This window comes from Hylaeus anthracinus, unplaced genomic scaffold (assembly GCF_026225885.1).
Source record: "Hylaeus anthracinus isolate JK02 unplaced genomic scaffold, UHH_iyHylAnth1.0_haploid 12000, whole genome shotgun sequence".
Taxonomy (NCBI): domain Eukaryota; kingdom Metazoa; phylum Arthropoda; class Insecta; order Hymenoptera; family Colletidae; genus Hylaeus; species Hylaeus anthracinus.
The window spans coordinates 296,858-319,393 of record NW_026534347.1 but is presented as its reverse complement, the minus strand read 5'-3'; the positions used below and the strand labels follow the sequence as shown (position 1 = coordinate 319,393).

At 44.3% G+C, this 22,536-nt stretch overlaps 1 protein-coding gene across 1 annotated transcript in view; it reads left to right on the top strand.

Annotated features, from left to right (window-relative positions):
• Positions 1-21,645, top strand: part of LOC128890266 (division abnormally delayed protein) — a 40,594-nt gene extending 18,949 nt beyond the window's left edge. The window contains exons 5-8 of the mRNA XM_054148598.1: positions 10,726-11,015; positions 19,489-19,633; positions 20,844-21,048; positions 21,168-21,645. Of these exons, the coding sequence (XP_054004573.1) occupies positions 10,726-11,015; positions 19,489-19,633; positions 20,844-21,048; positions 21,168-21,274 (747 nt within the window). The 3' untranslated portion in view covers positions 21,275-21,645. The remainder of the gene's footprint in view (positions 1-10,725; positions 11,016-19,488; positions 19,634-20,843; positions 21,049-21,167) is intronic.
• The last annotated feature ends 891 nt before the right edge of the window (positions 21,646-22,536 follow it).

Genomic DNA, 22,536 nt, shown 5'->3' with positions numbered 1-22,536 from the left:
CTTTAATCTTTTCCACTCGGTACTTGTAACGCGAACATTATCGTTGATTACAACAACAGTTATTCAACGATCGATTATTGCCTCGAACGGCATACAAAGCATTGTTACGTACGAATGGCATCGCCTATAGACCTCGTTTCCTGTACTCTTGATCGCGCCCAATGATTTCTATGGGCGCTTTTCTCGAGCGTTCCGTTAATTGGACGAGCAAACAAGTAAAGAAGCTCGCGTCTCTTTTGATCCACGGTTGCAGCAAAGGAATCATAATCTCTCGTTATTATTCCCAGTGTTCCTCCTTTCCTCTTCCTCGCCGTCTGGATTCTTGCCCCTTTTTTTGTTTTCCCTTATCTCCATACAATACGAAGGTCTTCGACGCTCGGCGCTCGGCGTTCGGCGCTCGGCGCTTGGCGCTCGGTGCTCGATGCTCGGCGTTACCTTCCTCCCTCTACCTCGAGACTTTTGCTCGCTCTTCTTCTTCGTCTGGAATTTCTATCGGTGCTCGCTGAATTTATTCGACGAGAACAATAGGGAATCTGGATCGTGTCAATTCGAGAAATCCTTGATATGGTTAACGTTTACTTTTATCCGCAATGGAACGAATGGACCATTTCGGTCGTTCTGGCACGATCATGTCGACATTTCATATCACGGAGAGATGGAACTGCCCGGTGAACTGTCGAAGAATTCGCAGTCGAATTCAATTTGGTGCACCGACGTTATGTCGTCGTCATACGTGCGCGGAAAAGAATATCGAGAACCGCGAGGACCTCGCCAGGGTGCATGCTCGTTGTCCTCTTAACCGGAGAATGGTCTTTTGCATTTTTATTCGCACGCGTGCCATGCCATTCCGATCGACGCTCCGTTTGTAGAGTCTGTTCCGTTCGAAAATCTTAATATTTTCCATTGTGGGTGGTTGCCCCATTTCAAACTCTCGGTATGATTGGATCAAGGTATACGAGAGTACGAGGATGATCGCCAAAGTCACGGTAGGAATCGATCGGAGAAATCATTAAATCGTTGCAATTCTCACTTTAACGTTCATTAATTAATTGAAACTGGATAGTCGAGAGATTATTGCTTGATTTGCATATGCGCATTTACATGGTATCGAGGCTGTCGGTTAATTAAACGTGAAACGTAATACGTCTGGGCCGTATACTCTCGGATAATCGTGGTCTGTGTACAGCAATTTAGTTGGCTGATAGATGCACAGATAGACCAGACGATTTCTCTAGGAGTTGTCGATTCATTTGCCTATGCGCGTCGATGGATGTGACTCGGCATGGCCGCGGCGTAACAGTATCTTAATTAGGAGTCTATCGTTGTTTAGATATCCAGTGTCCTAGCGATAATTATCGCTGATGCGTTGCATTTGTCCGCTGGCCGAACGTATTAAAATTATAACCGTGGCAAACATATCGGTGCCGAAACCAAGAAAACTTTACGTCAAAACTGAAACGCAAGCTGCTGTGATTTCGACTGTAATACCCGAAGCGATAACCATCCAAATGGGTAATAATTTTTATTTCGGTACAGAGTTATAACTGAATTTCCGAAACAATCGAAATTCTGACCATGACGTTTCCGAGCGTATCTCGATGTACAATCATACATCTATAACCGAATTTCCGAGACAATCAAAGTTTCGACGACAACATCTCAGACGAGGCTAAGGCAACGCGAATTCGGAACCTCGTAGGTCGATCGATTGATTACAGTGCTGTGTTTCTGTTCCGATTGTAACGCGAACAAAAGATTTTTCGAAGAACAGATTCTGATAAACTCGTCAAGGTATTCGGGTATATTCGTCCACGGTGATGTACAAGTTCGGGAAACTGTATCTTCGGGAGACTCGATTTCAGGCCAAGCAATAAATATTTTTTCGTTGTTTATGTGGGTGTTTGTACGTTTGATGGAGTTTACGTAGGTATAGCGGACTTAGCCGCGACTTTCCTGGCTTCGCTCCAGCCTCCTACGCGGCCGATATAATCATCCGGCATCCACGACCCACGAAGAACGACGCGTAGAGACCGCCGAAAAAAAAAAAGGAAAACGAACGCGAAGAGGTGGTGGAAGAAGAAGTATTGGCACGATGCCGCCCGAGGAATCAATGACCCATTCCTCCATCGGTATTTTCGGTGCCTAGTTGGAATAATTGCGCGCAACGATTTTCCAATCTGTATCTCGTTCGCAGAAAGAGGAAAACGGAAGCAAAGAAGCAACTCAGGAAGCAAGGAAGAGCAATCTCGTAAATACGGTTACAAATGAGCATCGCGAAAAGTTTAATGGATTTCTGTACGGACTACGGACGTCCTTGCGCGTACAAGTTGGTCAAACTTGAACATTCGAACAAACAGTCTGGCACAGTTTACGAACGTTACGAACGTGACGGTGTCCTCGATTTAGGATGGAATTTCAAAGTACTCGAGAGAGATCGATCGATCGTGTTAGAAACCGGCACTCGAGTCGAGCAAGTTTCCAGTACTGCAGGAAACACGTTGGATAGCCATCGAAGCATCATGGCGTCTGGAAAATTGTACGTAACGCGGAGACACTTGAAGCAGAATTTAACACTGCGATCTATATCTATATAGTTGTATATCTGGAAACTAGTCGATCGAGAGGTCGAGTATGTTCGCGAGAACGTTGGTCAAGTTTGAACCACGAGCCGATAAATAGTCGAGAACCACCTTGCAATCTTTTTAATTGCCCCGATATGCGGATTGATAATTTCTCGAGGGATGAGAAATTTGCTTGGTTCGATAACTACCGGTGTTACAGGGTGTCTCGAGGCAACCGGGTTCTTCGAGTGCCGCAGCTTGAATTCCCAAAAGACACATATCGAGTCCCGGTGAGACAGGGGGGACCAGGCCTGATGTTGGTCGTTGGCACGCGAAACTCAAAGGAAGCCAAGCTATACGGAGGAACGGAAAGGAACATGTTCGAATGTGTTTGCGTGCACGCGCAGCGGGACTGAGATAGCGATGGGATCAAACACCTTATTTACCCAGTACCTACAGGAGCTGGACAAAATAATCCAAACACCTGTCAAATACATTGTTCTGTTAACCCTTATCGAACGTCACCTCGGTAACACCTAAACTTGACTTTGACGCGACTGTGTAAATTTATTGCGGCGTTGACGTCGCGTCGTAGCCTAGATACACGTAGTTATTTAATCGAACAAGTTTGAATTTACGTTGCGTCCTCTTTTATTGGTTCATCGATCGATCGATTGGTGAAATCTATATTAATTGAAGGAATCTTGTTTGATGCGCGAGTACATATTAAATTTGATCCCATCCCTAGACAGAGAGACACTCGCGTGCGCTATTATCCGAAGAAGGAGAGACAGTCTTCCTTAAAAAGAGAGCTCGGGCGAACCTGTTATACTCGAAGGAACCTTGCACACATCCAACTGTTCCCTTTCTCGGTCTATCTCTTTCTCTTCACCTTTTCGAGGCTCTCGTTGTCTCTATCGATCCTCCCTCTTTCGTACCTCTTTACCTTGTCTCATGAAAGTATCTTTTTTTCATTCGCCCACCTTTTTCCCCCTATTAGACTCTCTTTTCGTCGTTCCTCTTTCTTTTCCGTCTGACCGCGTGCTCCATCCTCATCCGTCTCATTAATCGGCCGGCCAGACAGTCGAGAGGGACCAGGACGGAGTATAGAATAACCGATGGAGAGGGTTAAGAGGAAAGTGGGAGAATGGCAAACGAGAAATTGCTGTTGCCATGTGACTGCGGACGTATCAACGACGATTTATCCAAACGATCGATAAACTTGCACCGGGATGATTACATGTTCTCCTCTTTCCGTTTTATCTCGTTCTTGCCGCCCTTTTTCGTCCGTCAACAAATTGAATAACCATTTTTCCTTGATTCTCGAATCATTGCAATTAACTCGAACACTTTGCTTTCGTTAGCTCGATTAGATCAGAGCTAGACATCGCGATCGTTTCAGCGCATGGCGAGCATGGAAACTAACGGCACCGCAAGGAAACGTCGGCGTCGGTGCGTCGTGCCGCGCCGTATTGGCGGTTCTTCGTGGCGCCATTAGTTTGGCTGCTCGTCGTGAGATGAAACGGTCTCGCGGTGCCAAGCCTCGAGTGAATCAGCGGTCGTATTTTATCTTGAAAAACAGACACTTTGAATTTCATCTCGCGGTATTCTCAACTACGTATATAAAATCCGTTGCACGTTTGATCCTAGCAACCGAATCAACGTGTCTCTTTTTCGCCTCGATTATCCCGATCGGATCGTTTGGCATATAGATAGAAAGGTCAGACCTGTTGGCCATCGAAAAGCCTCTCGAAAAGAGGCTTAATAGTTGCAGACCAAAGGAAATCGATTTCAGCAGCTACGTTCTATTTGAATCGAGACAGGCTTACGAGTGGATTTTCAGTCGATTCGGGCCACTTTTGTCGCAGTAGAAATAGAAAAGACGAAAAGAGAAGAAAAGCCTATCGTGGTTCACAGAGATCGAATGAACCGAACCGTCGGTAACGAGCTAGTGTACGCTGTCTATGCGACTTGGGTTCTGCGGCTGACTGGCATTAATGAGAAGGCCGTGTGCCGTGCTCGACTTGGATAGAATTCGATAACGGTTGAATATTATATGTTACTAAGGGTAAATCGTGTTGGCTGCAAACTACAATAGAAAACAAAGCGTGTAACCTGCCTCGGTTACAGTGCGAATACTTGGAAACGAAATCAGGGTGCAATGTTCGATCGCTGTTATCTCGAGACATATGAATTTTATCGTGAATGCTTATAGAACACCTATCTCGGAAATATCGTCACGGAAAGTATTCTAAGAATCGATTGTGGGAGTTGAACGTACCAGCTGGCTTCGAACCAGAGGTTTTCTTGCAAAATATAGCGCGGAAAAAAGAGTAAAGGCTACGATCGATCCGTGGAAACGTATACAACCCGTGACTATAGTTAGGAACACTCGTAGTTGCGTCGCTGTGTTATCCAGATTTTTCGTAAAATTGCGAGTCGAGAGATGCAGGTATACATACCTAGTACATACATGTACATACGTATCGACGTATCGACATGGACACACTTTCGTCCTCCGATTAGTTGACGTAACGGTGCTACGGTTTTCTAACGTATCGCGAACACGAAGACGAACGAATTCGCGGAGACCGCGTCGATGGGAGAGGGTAAATCTCGAAAGAATGCGGTTCACTCGACGACAGAGAAACGTTGGAGAAATGAAGTTCGAAAGGCAGACCTCGACCTCGAGGCCCAAGTCTCGAAGTAAAGCAGGAGCGAGTCGAGCCAGACCGGAGTAGAAGCATTGTCGGCCCTGCAAAATACCTACAATCGATAGCATGCGAGTTCGATCCTCGACTACGGTCGGCGAGTCAAAGCGGCTTGCAGCGGCGAAGGATGCGTGGAATGCAATGGGCGCGCCGCGGGGTGGTGTTCTCCTCCACCCTCTCGTCCTGTTTGCCGTTGCATCTTCCTTTCGTTCTTCTATCTGTTCTTCGTTCCTCTTTCTCACGGCGCCTCTTCTCTTCTCTTTTGTCGTTTCAAAAGACCTCGTTCGCGCTTGAATATTAGCACGTCGCTGCGCATTCGTCGATCCAACTTTTGCCAAATAAACGTTACTTACTTCTGCAACCGGAAAACGAAAATCGGCTCAACTGCTATGCACTGGTATTCACTTTCATTTATTTCCTTTACCTGTTTCGCGCAAAGGATAAACCGAGCAGTTTAAGTTTACCTAGCTAGGTATAAGGAATACATTGCTTTGCATTGATTTTACATCCCTCTATGACCCTATCGTCTACCGACTGTATCGCATTAATTTGCGGTTTCATATAGTAGTAGTGCGTCGCAGTTACACGACGAGAAAGCCTCGGAAGGACCACGAGCTGCGGTCGCATACCGACGTTGAGCAGAAACTGAGAGTCGAATAAGATAGCAGAACAGATACGAAGCAAATTATCATCGCCACCGTCAACGTTTGCGAACGTAAACACACATAGATATATTTACAAAGGAAGATAAAATAGTTTAGTTGACGAACGGTCACTTCTAGTGTTCATAAGATATTCCATTCGTCGTGTCGCCTTTCGCGCCACGTTAAGTGAAGGAATTGAATTAGTCGCTCGACTATTTTGACCATCGTTTCCACGTTGTTAAGTTTCGCGATTGCGGTTAATTCTGTCGGAAGGTTTTGACGCTCATGATCTTATGTATATCTTATCCATGGCCGGCATGCTCGCTTTTAATTCTTGTAAATTGGGTAAATCGAATTCTTGGCCTAAATCAATCCGATTTTAGAGTTTGAGGGTAATTAATAGAGAGTTGGAGCTAGCAACATTTATGGCTACTGGGAAATTGCTAGTCAACAAATTGTTGGCTCGATAATAGGAACGACCTTTGTTTGGGTAATTTTTTCGTCATCTTTCAGAATCCGCTCAACCATCGACCATCGAATTCACAATCAGAGTCAGAGGAGGAAATATGCATACGCTAACGGTATCTATATGTACCGGGAGTAAGTAGAATGTGTGGAGGCTAATTGGTTAGACAAAGTTGACCGTAACGTAAAACGTAACATCCGTAAAGTGGAAGAATGTAATTTATTTTCCTTAGGCACAACAGTTGCCGATACTATTCGAAAATATTTTGTGTCGTATGTTTGTATACTTGAAATTAGTTTTCCGCCAAGTAGTTTGCGCCAAGTCGAAGAACGTATGTTAACCGATGGATGAGCGTCTCTGACGTCAACGCGGTTCAATTGGCGGAACTTTGTACTGATGAATAATCGGGCTGTCGTTGTTCCTCTCGTTTTCTTCTTTATCCAACTGACCGAAGGATAGGGATGGTTACGCGTTACGCGACAGTCTGTTAAACAACTTCTCCTCTGGAGTCACGTCGAGCAGTGACGTGACTTGGAAATGCAGTTCCCTAGGTCTCGAGTTTCCCTTCAAGTGGCGAAACACGCCGTAGCTGGGAAACTCGATGTGAAAGTTGAATTATTAGAACGTCCGTGCGCTTCGAGTGGCCGAATTAAAATTTATCGAGATCGAGTTCGATCGACACGATTGACATCAAAAGTAGACAGCGGAGACGAGTTACGGGTTAAATATAACAAGTTGGACAGGAAGATAGTTTATACATATAGCGATAGTCGTACAGTTAACGTTAACTGTATCTCAGTTTAATTGCGGCAACCCGAAGGGGGCTGAATAATAAAAGAAGGAAATTCAAATACTTCAGTGTACGTGTTAGAATTGTTCTCGTCGGAGGGATCTATCTCGTTTGTATCTGCACAAATCAAGTCGGTTTAAACAACGTCAAGTTGATAAACGAGGCTTTCGACTGTGGCCAAGCTGGCTGAAACAGACAAATTAATTTCACGGTAGAACCAGAGCTTACCTTATCGAATTTCGACGTTGGTTCTCCATGCTTAACATCGCTCTACTCGCAGCTTCGTTTATCAGTGAACGGAGTTAACGACTTATGAATGGAATCTGGAATGATTTTATTTCTCACGGTAATCGATATTTATTACTGCAATAAAGCTATCCGTATAGTTATCCGTTATTAATACCCCGTTGATGGAAAGGGACGAATGTTTGCTTTCGTTATTGCGATCCACGATTACGTTAGAAAGATGCGTAACACGATGGATCGATAATCATGAATAATGCAGACGATTAACCCTTAACGAGAACGGCACCTAGCGTTGCGAATACAATAAACTTGAATCGATAAAAATTATAAACCCAAATAGTCGGTCCAGACATTGTGCGCTGCTGTGCGCTGGTCGAGGTATTCTTAGGTATACAAAAGTATAATCTAACACGATTACATAATTACGTGTTTCCTTTTACGTTTGTCAGTTTTAATTTTTATTCAACGTTGACGCGAAACGAAAAACAGATTCCTTTTATTGTTAGAATCGACCCCATCGCATCGTCGCGTCGGTTTCGTCTACCTTGGCACGTGATCCGTGGAGAATGAAGTAACAGCTCGGCGATTCCACCGAGTTCTCTGTCTGCTTTCGCATCCAAGTTACCGGGCTAATAGAAGTCTGACATGAAATAAACTTGTCTCTGCCGATGTATACGCAACGATGACACCTTTCCAGACGCTTTCGAGAAGCAAGAGGACGTTATTATGTGTTAACATTGTTGAGTCGAGGAACGCGTATAACGTGCTGCCTTAATAAACGTCTGGTATGCCGCGATGGGAATCCTTCAAATTCCGCCTTTAATCCAGTTAACTTGAGGAATTTGTATGCGAACAGTCCATGCGAGCCTCGTTCCTGTTCTTGTCTACTAATATTTTGTTTTTTACACTTGCGCCTAAACGTACTGTTTTGTACAGGTAAAATTTCGTAGATACGAATATACAGAGATTGACGTTTGTTCGGCTTATTATACAAGACGAAAAAAGCTCGAATAGATGCGGTGTTGTATATTCTTGCCCACGAGTCGACTCGACTCGACTCGACTCGCCTGGACAGAACATAAGCGCGGGTAGTTGAGGACCTTTGGAGTGGTATTGTTTCGTAGGTAGAGCAGGATGCGTTATTCATCGGCATTGAAAGACAGGGCTTACGCTCTCTGCAGGAGTTTTTTGAATGCCTATCGTAGCGGTATGAATCTTTTAAATTCCGACTTTCACTTGTCGCCGGAAGGAATTGAAATACTCGACATTTCCTATAGGTGCGATAGGTAGGATAGGTAGGTGTAACGTGATCGAGTAAAAGTACGTACAACTAAAAAAATGTATCTCGTTTAGCATATATTATTTCTGCATCGATAAGTGTATTCATGTTTCTCGGGTCTGTAACCTATAAAGCCTTCATTCAATATCGAATGTAGTACGTATACATGTACATATGTACATCTCCCATCGAACATCTCGCGTACCTTAATATCGTTTGCGTCTATATTCCTTTTCATGAAAAAAGGGTATAGAAATCGAGATATCCTTTTACAATGTGCATGCTTTGCGAAAATGTAACGTCCATTTTGTTATTAATTTTTAGTTAGGACAGCTAGTTGGTAAAGATTTGGTAAAATCAGGTGACGGGTATCGTTCGACGACAAGTCCCAACCCCAGCCTGAATGTCGTTCCTACCGCGGTCTTCCATGGGATCGAATTCGCAAGTTCGATTACCATTTAGCCATGACTCACCTGTGAGAAAGACTCGTCGGCGTAGGTGGCAACAGAGGAAGCGAGAGAAGGGGCTGTCGGGGGAGGAAGGAAGTATAGAAGAGGCTTTAAACGAATCACCGTCGCAACACGTAAGAAATATCGCATTACCAGCCAACAGTAAGATTTCACGTGGTATCCCTGTTAATGATACGCACGTTGCTCGATTACACCGGCATCGATCTCGTTCGTTCACCCTCTCGTCTCGTTATCGAAATGACGTTATCGATACCCTCGCCACCCTCGTCGGCCAGATTTCGTGGTAACAACGATCTCGGTATCGATTGTTCCCAGGACCATCCTACCAGTACGCAAACGAGAGAGTGGTATCGCAGTCGCAGGATTTCCCCGAGTAGTTTGGTTGTATTTTTCTACCGTCACCGCCGATGATCACGTAACGAGAATATTCTGATTTCGTACTGACACTAGCGATTATCGGGAACGAGCTACCGCGTCGAAAACTATGGGGAACAATTATTTCTTCGGGCCTGGTCGTTGCCTCGATGCCGACGCGACGTTCGACAGCTAAACGCTTCGACGTGGTTTCGCTCGTTTCTCAAACCTTTCAATCCTTTTTTCTCTCTTTGCAAGAAATCTTTCAAGGATCATTTCGACACGGTACGCATACTCTGGTATGCGCAACGATAGAACGAGCGACGAAAGCATCTTTCGAAAGCCAAGCAAACGAAAGACGAGCTGCGCTTCATCTCCTACGCTTCCTAGTCTCGCGAGACATCGTGTTCCATCGTTCCATCGACATAGAAAATCGTTTCAAGTCCCCGACCACGCGCCCATTATCATACATTACCGGCAACTCGAAAAGCTCACGGTACCGTCTCGGTATGCATTCGCTTATCACGAGATAACCCTCCAATCTTTTAATCTTCTTCATTTGAATCGCGGCGTGGAAACGCCTGCTACGCCGGGTGAAACGCGTTGCTCGAACACGCAAGTTACGAATTAAGTTAAGGTCACCCTTGACCCGGAATATCAAAGATAATAACGTGTTCCGTTTCTACGCCGCGATTCAAATGAACAAGATTAAAAGATTGGAGGGTTATCCTCTAATGTCCTCTATATCCTCTAATATCCTTGCAATTGCACAAGAGTCGCGGACGTACCGATAGATCGCCCCACGAAACTCGAGATACGCATTCAAAAGAAAATTAACGGTAATCCACCGAGAGACTTTCATTCCCGAGTAATTAACTAGACAACCATGTGCTCTCCATTTCTATACGGACGTTCAGACTCCGTTAGACTACATTGAATTTTAAGTCAAAATACTGGTAACTTGCTAGCTGTTACTACTAGTTAAGCTACTAGTAGTTACCTAGAGAAAAAGAGGTAATCGAAGCGAAAGGATGAGTAGTAGTAGCGAAATAAACAATTAAATAGGGAAATGTGCGACGTTACCTCGAGGCTCGAGGAGCCTTGGTTTGATCGCCGTCTTTTCTTTTTATTACGTGCACTGTATTACTCGTATACATACAACCGTACAGAACAATGAAAAAAGTAACGACAACGTGTTTTTCAGGTGAGAAAAGTGTGTGGTCGATCGGAGCTGCAGCCATCGGCATCGAGCGATGCGACCGTTACACCTTCGGATACAGCTGCAACGGGCAAGTCGACGTCGTCGGGGAGCCTCGAAATGCACGCAGCTGCGCCTCCTCTCACGCATAGAACATTGCAAACGCAGTTGCACGTGCAGCTGGGTAATTTCTTGGCCAGTGTCGTCAGGTCTCGGACCTTCTATGGTACTCTAGCCGACACGATCTGCGAGGAATACCCCGACAAACGATGTTGGAACGGCGAACACGTCGGAGAGTGAGTACACTTGGCATTTTATTCGACGGTTTTGAAGAAAGTATCGGTAGCTCTGTGAATTATCACGACAAACGCCTCGCGTCGCGTTGCGTCGGTGTGTTGCTTCGAGGTTTTATGCCTTTGCGAGCGCAAGTATTAAAATCATATTCAAATTCGCACGAGGACTTTTACGAGCCGCGGTGATTTAACGTCGCCCATTTTCCTCGGAACGATGAAACCTTTCGATCCAATGCCAACGGTCCAGTCGAGTACCTCGTACGGATGTTAGAAACAATCATTGAAAATATAAACGCAGAGTACACGTAGTCGCACCTCGTAGACTAGCAGCGGGTGATAATATCAATTTAAAGAAGGTTACAGCGTTGTATCCCGATCGCGTTCGCGGTTAAACAGATATCGATAGGCGGTTTGGCATCGAAAACGATTCGCAAGAAAGGGACATGGTTGTCGATGATCGAGTCATCGTTTAGGAACAATTTCCACGCACGTACACGGTTTTCTTCTTTGTTCTTCGACTCTGTTTTCGGTTTCTCTCTCGATTCTCTCTTTATCAGAGACGGCCAGTGTACAGTTTCAGCTCGAGATAGAATCGGCTCGGTAGACGTATCGGACAAAAATGAGCTGCATCAGGAGTGCAAAGAGGGTGAAGGAGGAAGGACATTTGCATCGCGTGACCAGACTTTGGATTTCGAACGAGTGCCTCTCGATTGTTCATCTAGTTCCATCGGATCGAGACGGGAATTTCTAATACCAAGTTTAACTAATCCCACGTTGCAATAGAAATGCCTTGTTCCGGTACTAAATCTCTCGATCCTCGACGAAATAGTTTTTAACGTGGTCTATTGTTAAGAGTGAGAACGCGAGGAGCGAAACGTGTAAAAAGGAATGGTGGCGAGCATGCGAAAAATAGCATAGAGATTGTTGCGACATCGTGACCTCGTAGCCGAAGAATTTGGCCACGTCCGCGGCATCGAGCTGCGTTTTACATCTCTTTCGATTCCTGTCGTCTCCTCTGTTCCTCTCGTATACGTAGAGAGAGGCTAGGCGGGCGTGCATGCATCCACCCGTCGCGTCGCACACGGGCGAAAGTCGAAACTGGGCGATGCCGACGCCGACGCCGACGTCGCCGTCGCCGTCGCCGCCGCGGCGCCCATTTGCTCTCGTTGCCAGACTCTTTGGCGGCTCGGCGTCCCACAGGCTACTCCGATTCTCCGTTCCGTCTCTTGTTCTCTTTGCTGTCGCAACCCCTCGCGGTGCTTCACCCGCCCCTTCCTTCCTCTTATCCGTATCACGTCCGTGGCGCGGGCATCGCGTTTCGTTTCGGTTTTCTCCTCTTCTAGCTTTCCCGCCCACGCATCGCTCGAGGTGACCGCTGAGCCAACATTTCGAGGAGACTCCGATTCGACTTTCGTTTCGTTTCGTTTTGCAGATTTTTTACGATGAAAATTACACAAAATCGATGTCACTCGTCAAACGTCTCGAAAACTGTCAAATTTTTAACGCTAATCGAACCGATACAAAAGTTTCTCGGGTATATACACGGTACTCGTCTTTCGACAAGTAATTTGTTGTTCGAAATCGCATACTCGTTCTCCGATTCCTCCATGTACGGCATCGAGCATCATAAATTATTCATTCTTTTCGAGTTTGCGTCTCGCAAAGTTATCATTTGCTATTAATAGCGAAGGCATTGCGTACGTAATACGTTTTTCAATTACGTTATCTTCTCCACTTTCACTTTCACGTTTGCAAATCGAACTTGTTAAAAGTAGTTCGGAAAATGTCGGAGTTGTTATAACATAAACTATGCGCTAATGCGAATACAGGATGTCGTTTGGTATGCGCGATATGGCCGTTTAGCTTCCTATTTTCGTATCTCAACTCGTGCACCAACCTATTTTGCGCATCTTAGCGCTCCATTTTTCGCGTTGGTTGACCTCGTTGCGAGACTTTTTGGTCGCTCCTCATTCCACGTGCCGTATTTATCGATGGTCTCTTCTCGTTCTTGTTTCCATTGCGTCAAATCACCTCCGCATTGCAGCTTTTCATCTCTTTACACTTAGAGATTTACACGAGTTAGATTTTACATTTAATCGTTTTAATCGACTAAAACGTTCGAACTGACAAATAAACAGCACCGTTAAGTACGGATTTTGTTGTTTGAATTTCGAGTCGAAAAAGTACGCAGTTTCACGCCGCGTCGTAAGGCTAACCATTAGGAATCTAATTAATTTTATTGTTCGCTTTTTACAAGAAGAAACCGGCCACCGCCCAGCCCTCCCGACGCTCTTTCGCGTTCTACTTTCTTACTCGTTTGCATCGTTTTGCTCTTCTCGGCTCTCTTCCGTAGTCTATTTCGATGTTTATTTTTCGTCGCTTTTCGATCTTGTGCGCCATTACTCATCCTCGCTTTCTGGACCTTTTACATTAAAAACCTGTATAGTATCCGGCCTCGACGTCAACGGCACGTACATCCTCGTAGTCCGGTTTCTTGTCGTTGTACTTAAACAGACCGTGCCGTAAACGGACCCTTTCTCGCGATTTCAGAATTCTCATCGTAGTTTTACATTCGAGATAGTCGCGCGAATTAACAGGGCGTTAGTGGTTAACACGGAGTGGGTACATGTTTCGTGCGAGTAAATTAAGAAATTATTCTTGTCGCGTAGACGCGAGCCCGGCCTGATCGCTAATGCGAGGTCTGCGTGAAATGGACTCAGCTCGGTTAAGCCCATCCTGTGATAGGATCTGATAGGATCTGACGATATATTCGGAGCTATTATCCGACGGGTCCAACTCTCCGTTCGATTCGCAACACTGTTCCCTTAGACGCGAACAATACAGCAATACTGGCCACTTTGCTGGATGAATGTTACGGGCGGTTTCGCTCGTCGTAAATCATACTCTCTGGGATTATTTTGCGCGAAAGAAGGTCGCGTACGGTCATAGTAGGATGAACCGTACAAGAAGGGAATGGAAAGTAGAGAAAAGGAAGATGGTTCTGCGGAACGATCGAATCGAATTATCGCGGAGGGCGAGAAAGGCGGTTTCACTTTTCCCCCGATTGGCTACGAGGATTGAATCGTGGAAGCTCTAGGCTTCCTGCACGGATCGAATCTCATTTAGATTTCTACCGTGAGATACTAGACATCGGCGTCGGCGTCGGCGTCGGCGTCGGCGTCGGTGATGGTTCCGAGCTTTTCAAGCTCCATGGCACGCGAGCGGTATTCTCGTCTGCGCGGTAATCGTCCGCGATTTATACAGCACCTTCCAATCCTGTTTACCAAGTATCTCGAAGCAGTTTCCTTCCCACGGTTCGTTAGAGAAGTGGTAGATTTTTTCTACTATTTTTCTACTCTCGTTTCAAGAGATTTGTTAATTGCCGCGATGAAAAATTGTTTTTGAAATGAGACAAATCATAATGAAAACGTATAATCTTTCCAGTTTCGTTCGACTAGCAAAGTATCGATTAGTAGTCGAATAAAATACGAATATAGCCCAGCTCACGGGTTAAACGGATTCCTTATCGATCGCGTTGCTGAGCTAATTTCGTGCAAGTCACCGTATGATGCTCAGCCAGAAAAATAAAAATGAGATCGCGAGAGTAGGCAATGGCAGCCAGCGTAGCGTAGCGGTCAGACTGGCTCGTTTTGGTGTGACGGCGGCTTAAAGGGCCGCCACGTCGCGGCCGCCTCGTTGATTAATAATCACGCGGACGAAAGCTACCTTCACACAGCACACCTGTCGTCTCTTTTCTTTATTTTCCTCTCTCCTACCTTTTCACCCTCTCTTTCAACCCTATCCTCTTCCTATCGTGCTCTTTGTTTTGCATTCTCTCAGCCATTTTAGTTCCTTTTCTTGCACAGCTTCGCTCCGGATCTCTATCTTTGTTCGTTCGAACTCGATCCCTCGCGTTCCTCTTTCGGTGACACCCTCCTTCCTTGCTTATTACACCAATTTTAATTTTAGACTAAAATACACTGGACGTTATGAAAATATTTACATAACTTTTACATGTAGAATCGTTACAAATAACGTGTAAAACATCGCACTCGTATGTAATTGAGAAGACAGCATGTTTTATTTTATTTACAGTAGAAATGAAGTTATAATTTTAGAGATTATTAGCAATACACTTAATATAATGAATGTTTGTTGCACAGTTCATTCAAAAGTAACAAAGCGTAACCATAACCACATCTCGTCTCATAAATTTTAACTTCAGCAAACCAGAAAACATCGACCCCGTGCTTCGCGTGTTGTGTTTTATCGTGCATCTGAATTGCATAAATCTCCCGAATCCGTGTTGTTGTAACTATTTACCGAAATCTTTGAAGATAAATTTGTTCGTTGCTTACTGTAACTTCTTAACTATGGCAACGCCTGTTATGTATTTCTTAAGTTATAGAAAGAAAAAAATACTGATACGTTAGACACGTAAGTATCAAGTATCGAGTTATGAAAAAATGAAGGTCCTACACATGTACAGCAACAGTTTATGGTCAAGCCGTCGTGCCTGAAATGTACTTTTTAAAATTCAATTAGCCAACTACTTGTGCAACAGTTGGCCGAAATTTAGAATATTCTAAACTAACGTTGATTAATCATGATTATAAGTAAATTTTAGCAGAGCGATGTGTTTTACTAATGGATTTCTGATGCAACGCGTTCAAGTAATAACGATTTCAGTTACATATGAACAGATTTAACTCGTACTAGCCTTTTATGAAATTATTTTCGGAAATAGCGTTTGGAATTTCTGTAATCAAGTTTACGAGAGATAGATTCGTAACGATATCGATTGAAGTGGAACAGGTATTCATACATGGAATTCAACTTTGGTGCTCCATTCTTGGAAAAAGCGCATCGCTTCTAGGATAACCTAGTGTTACGAAAATTCATCCTTTTAGCGTAATTTCTAATCCCACCCTCCATCCTTTTGCAGTCGTTGCGAATTCAACGGTGTTTCCTTTCATCTCAATGATTGAATGTTGGCAGCGCCGAAGAAAGAGCCAACCTTCCTTGTACTGCGTCGGCGTCGACGTCGGCGTCGGCTAATAATCTGTTCGGAAAAATTGCGCAAAAATTTGATCAGGTACAATGTAGAAATAACGAGTGGTTAATCCCCGCGTTGCCCTAATTGGGTAACGAACAGGGAAAATTGAATTTGGAAAATTCAAGCCTAAGTTTCATCGAGTGTGCCGAACGTGTTATGGATTGGATCTGAATTTACGGCTTGTAGAAATATGTCCGTCGGGATCGCGAAGCAGTGGAAAGATGCGCGAGTAATTAAATCGGATATATCCGAATGGAAGGTGGAGATGCACGATTCGTTTCGAAAGCTTTCGATCGCTGTAGACCAGTTTTTGCTGTTCGAGCTGCTTCTGTTCGTTCGCGTTTCTGGACGAGCAAGATTGCATCGCTGGCGAATTATGCTCGTTAACGAGCAACAGAGCGCGAGAAAGTGACGGGGTGGAATCGGAATCGAGACACAGAGACATTGAAAGGGATTGAAGAAAAAAGGAAGCTGGAGGAAGAGGCTACCGAACGACCGACGAACAGGAATTTACGCCAAGAGGGAAAAGGAAAATAATAGTAAACTATAGGGACAAAAGGGTGAGCGAACGCTTGGGCGAACCCGGAAGTTTCACAGAGCGAACATGACATCCCGAGAGACGCGCGGCTGGCATTTAACGAAACAGAATTCAGGAGGATCCTCGAGATATGCGAAGATCGACTTAATTAGAGACGAGAATTATAGCTTCTTTTCGTTTAAATCAGCTCTCTTTCCCTGTAAATAAAAGTATGTTATACTTGTATTTAACCGTTACAGGGTACATAACTACGAAACGAAATTCTCTATCTTTGAGAGCTATTCAAACAATATTTTACCTTGTCGGGTAGAAATCGAAAATTTACCGGATTTCAAAGCACAGTTGAAATTTTCTGAAAACATTCCTCTTCGGTATCGTTGCTAGCAAGCCACGACAGCATCCAAAGTTTGCAAATTAAACCCTGTGCCCTGCGCAGCCAGGCGAGTGCTACGAGTGGGGTTACACTTTAAAAATGTTTTAATTAGAGTTGGCAATTGTCGGTCGTAGACGAGCAGCGTTGCGCGAAAAAAAAAAGAGGCTCGATGTCTTTCATCGACGACCACTGCGGCCGCTACGGCAAATGTGTTAATTTATCAATTGCGCGCACAAAGAAGCACGATCGATCATTTTTCAATTCGACGTTAATTCGCGCGCGTACAATGAATAAAGGAACAAGTTGGTCTGCGAACGATCGATCAAAATGTCGCCAGACGCGTTCTTTGGTCGCAAACGGAACGAAGGGACCCAACGAAAAGAAAGCATCGGCGTAAAAGTTGAATGAATGAAAGAAAGGGTATCGAGCAAAAATGATCGCGAGGGAAACCGAAAGATACAAATTACGATAGAGAGATGAGAGTTGGAAGATAATCGAATCAATTTTTGTCGACACGGTCGATTCGATAAACCGATCAGTCCAATTAAATTTGATTGGGATAAACTTTTCAACATACAGAATAAATTGAACGTCGTTATTTCAATGATTTGTAATTTATCGAGTGGCAACCAAAAACGCGACAAATATTTAAGGTGTAAAGGGTTAATTATTTGGTTGTTCGCGAATAAAATTAGAACGATCAGGTTAGAGAAGAAATGAAAACTCGTAATTAATCGCCGGTAAACAAAGAAACACCGCTCATAGGCAGGACATCTGATCGAGCTGCGAGTGTACGTGCAGTGGCCGACTAATGAATGGCACGCGATGCCTTTTGCGAGAAGCGAGAGCGCGCGTTTCAAATGTGCCGGTCCGAGAATACGTAGCCACAAACGTAAATAGAACGACTGCACTCTTCTCTATCTCTTTCGGAGATAATTCTTTCCTCACGCTTCTCGGTTCGCTCGTGAATATCAAGCGCGTACAGTGACAGCACAAGATAGCACCGCGGATGCCTCGGAGATTCTGGCTTTCCAGTTGGTTAAACGCAAATAGCTTCAAATTGCGACTTGTCGCTTGGCAACGCTTGGCGCGGCTTTACAGAGTCTCACGGTTTATTAAGCCGCACGGTGTTTTTCGGTATTCTCGCCAACTTGAAAACTATAGTACTGATAAACTCTTCCATTCCGAGAGGAATACTTGTAAAGGAAAAGGAAACGTTTAGAGTACTTTTACGAGTATTAGGAGTTTCGAAAAACCAACACCGTGACTCGATCGAGTTGATCAAGTTGCGTGAAAACAGCGTCGATTCGATATGCAAACGGGAGTCGTATTTTATTGTTAGACGATACAGTTCACCGAGACTCGACCGTTAAGTACCTCGTAAACTCTCAACAGCTTGCCCTTAAAGCTACTAATGGTATACTTGTACCATTATCTTTGGTATTCCAAGTTGTATAGTTATTAGGGCAGAACCCTATTAAAAAGCCGCCACCGTCACATCTGACCTCTTCTCCTTACATCCATTTTACGATAATGTTTCCTTTTTACTAGCTCGAATTTGAACTCGCTTATACTTATTGTACAATATGTAGATATATACGTTTACTCTGCTTCTTTGCACTATCCTACGCTAAACGGTATGTTATTCCTTATATTCGCCGACAGGCGAATGAAATTTTGTAGCTTCGTAGTATTGTCGCCAGCTGTTATTAAGGCAGACCTAGGTCATCGGCGATCGCCTTAAAATGAAATTATAGCGCTCGTTCCGAGAAACGGTACAACCAGAGCTAGTTGATCGTGGTCTCTTTTGTTCGTCAGCTGGCAACAGAAGTGCGGAAGATTACTGGGGGCCGGCCAATGAATCGAAACGACTTTGCCTGATGCACGATCCATCTGCAAACGTATGATTATGATTATGATTGTAACAAATGAATGCAGCTATAGGAGTGTGTACGGGTTCGAACGACGAAGAAGAAAGAATTAGAGCTGGCGTCCGTGACCGAAACGACCGACGACAATCGGGTTCTTCTTAATTTATCGACGAAAAAATAATCGAACGAATCGAAAGGTTACGAGTTTGACCGAAGATATCAGAGACCAGGACTCGAGCGCGAATCACGTGTACACGAGTCTCGTAAGGATACCCCTTAAAATCATTCGATAATCAATGATTGATAAACCGTTATCTATCTGGAGCAATCGCTACAAAAGCATTTCTCCACGTCTGCAAACTTTTTGCACTGATATTTCTATTTTGAACGCGTAACCGAATGCACACTCTGTGTTCTTCCACTCGATCCATCATAGGCGCCGTCCAACGGTTGCAAACATGTCCGAACTTGAACAATGTCTGCTTCCTAGCGATAAATGCGTAGGTGTTGCCATTCTAAACATCGATGGTCCTATCCATCCACTATTATCCGTCATGGATAACGATACAAAAGATTATAGTGCTTAGGCAAATCGGCGAGTCACTAGGATAATTTCCCATATTTTCTCATGTTTGCAGGTATACAAAGACGGTCGTAGACTCGAGTTTAACGTCGCAGAGGTACAACCCCGAGTTCACCATAACGACCATGTCACCGACGACGAGCTCCTACGGCAACACCAACACCAGCGTGCTCATTGACCAATTAAGGCACATTAATTTGGTAAGTCTACCACGTTACGTTTTCGACCGGCTCTCGCGGTTCACTTCAGACACGATGTTACCATTACCAGGAATATCTTTGGAATACAACGACTAGAATTATTCGCGATCAAACCAACCAGAAAACTATAATAAAAACAAAAACAATCAGTCGAAATACAGACAGCGATACTCTGCTTTTTTATAGAGTTATTATTGAGAAGAAAAAATAAATATTATGGCACGTGTGGTACCGTTGAACGTTGTTACTCGTAGCAATATCGTCACTGAAACAAACACTATATTCGCAGAAAACTTGATTGTTCGTTTAGAGCCGAGTGTTGTATCTACTAGGAACTGTTGCCCCACAATCGAACAATAACTAAGGAGTTCTATTGCGAGCAATTAGACCGATTAAACTGACACGAATAAGCTCGAGGGGCTTTTTTCATGTCAGTTAAAGTTCTCTTTAATTAGAACGACTCATTGATCGTGAACGGTTAGAAAAGTGAAAAAACTTCGGTTGAGTAAAAACTTACTCGGTTTTAATTTACACGTAAACGCGTTAAATTTGCTCGTGTCTATCGTTGGTTAGTTATCACTGGTCGAGACGCGTTCCAACATCGATGCGCACGATAATTCCCCTGTCTCGAAATCAGGATGCTCGTTACGTGTACAACACACCTGCACACCCGTCGCGTCGACTGCAGACATATCGCAGCTGTGTAATCCAATTTGAAATCGTCCAGTACCAGAAGAAGGTAACGCGGGACGATATGTATGACAATGTACGAACTCATGAATGATTTATAAACGACTCCGGTCCACGGGCATTGCGCGCACGAGTATCGGTATTTTACTTTTTTCTCTCTAAATAAACGTTTATCCAATTGCGATCTACATATGGTACACATCGCGCTCTGGACATTACATAGTTGCTAAACGTGAACGAACCCGTACGTCGAGACTGTACATCGTGTAAGGTGCAATTAAACGAGTCAACGACCGCGGACGTGGACTTTTCGTTAACGTTGTCAATATCGTGTTAACCGTTTAGCTAGGAGTTAAAATAACACGATTTACATCTACATCTACATCTACATCTACATCTACATCTACGACTATTTTGGTGGATTGTCATACTTTTCTTTTTCTAATTCTTTCTAACAATCTTGCAAGCTTCGTGTCCAAATGGGAGGCAGGTTCTGAACGTTTGCTTTTATTTCTCGTAGATCTTGCAATCGCAGCTGGCATCAGCGCCCGACAGCGGAACATTGCTCGCCGACGAAGCTTTGGATGGTTCGGGAAGCGGCGATAGACAAGTTTGGAGGAAGAAAGGAAAAGGCGACGACATCGATAACGACGACGAAGACGCGCATAGCGACGATCACGACGACGACGAAGCATCTGGCTCAGGAATGGGCCCCACTACACCAGGTATACTATACATATACGAAAATATCTGTTCCTACTTTGCGAAAGTAGGACAAACTAGACATTTATTTCCAACATTATTTATCTTTTCATATAGCAACTTGTAATTGTTGTTTTTCCAGATCCATCGGTGAAATTGAATCGGGACAATACGGCCACGGCTGGTTCATCGAACGTGCTCTTATCGTCTCTCGTCTTGATAATCGGTTGCGCGCTCTTGATGGCTTAAATTGCACCAGAAATCGGCGCGAAAAAGGGGAAAAGTGATTCGATGATCCGCGACCTAGACATAGAAAAGACGACTTTGGATCTCGCCTCAGCGAATAGGCTGATTCTGCTCGACACGCGAGAACGATTCGACTTTGGGTGCTGAGAATCTGCTTTATAGGTATTTATCGTGCTGACGGAACGGAACAGCTGCGTGGAGCGTATTTCCGGAAACAGCCAACGAGCCGAGAAAGATTCGTAAGCAACAGCGAAACCAGTGGAATCGTTCGTGTTTTCGGCTCGTTGGTTGGTGCAACCAGTCGATTATTCGACAAGTGTCGCGGAACGAACCCGAAGAGACATTTTCCGTGAGATTGTTCCGTGCATGGGAGTCGTAAGCGAGGATCGGCGCGGACCGGCAGAAAGCAAGAAAAGTGCAAACGGAGAAATGATTGTAACGTTTCCCGTGCTACGGCCGCCACGACGGATGATATTTTGGCAGTCACTATCTAGCAATCTTCGCGAGAAAGAAATGGCTGTTAACGATGGGGACGAAGATGTTTGGAAACATTACGCGAAAGAAGAAAACAACGTGAAACGGATTTCTACGGTTGTACATTTTGTTTGTCGCGAACGGAGTCGGAGAAATTTATATTTAGAAAAGCAAGACTGTGTAGAGAAAATTTAAAATAAAGTTCAATTTTTGCCGAGTCGTATAGAAGTATGTTTCTCGAGGATGCTTCAGAGGATGAATAAATTAACGAAAGAAAAAACTCGATGAGATTCGGGCTAATTAGAAACATTTTATCAACGATCCTCGCGCAAAGACTCGACGTTATCTATTCCTTTGACCGAACTCTTGGAATCGATCGTGAAGGAAAGGAACGACTACGAGAAGAGTATACCGCAACTTTGAACACCCAAAGGATGACTTTATGTCGTTTACGCGTATTATTAGTCGTGACAATTGAAACGTTGCCATATTTAATTGAAGTGAAACGTTGAGAAGGCGCAACCGAAGACGCGTATCAAGAGATCGTGTGTATTTATCGGAAATGTACAGAAATTTGGAAACGGACGGAACGTACCGCAATATCGAGCAATAATTACGCATCAATTTATACGCACACTTTACTGCCAACGTTTCGAACAACGAGCAATTATGTAGCAGCTTCCGTACTACGTGAAATCAAAGTGTCTTTCCTATTTGAAAGTATCGTCATCGTTATCGTCATCATCATCGTCATCGTCATCGTCATCGTCATCGTCATCGTCATCGTCATC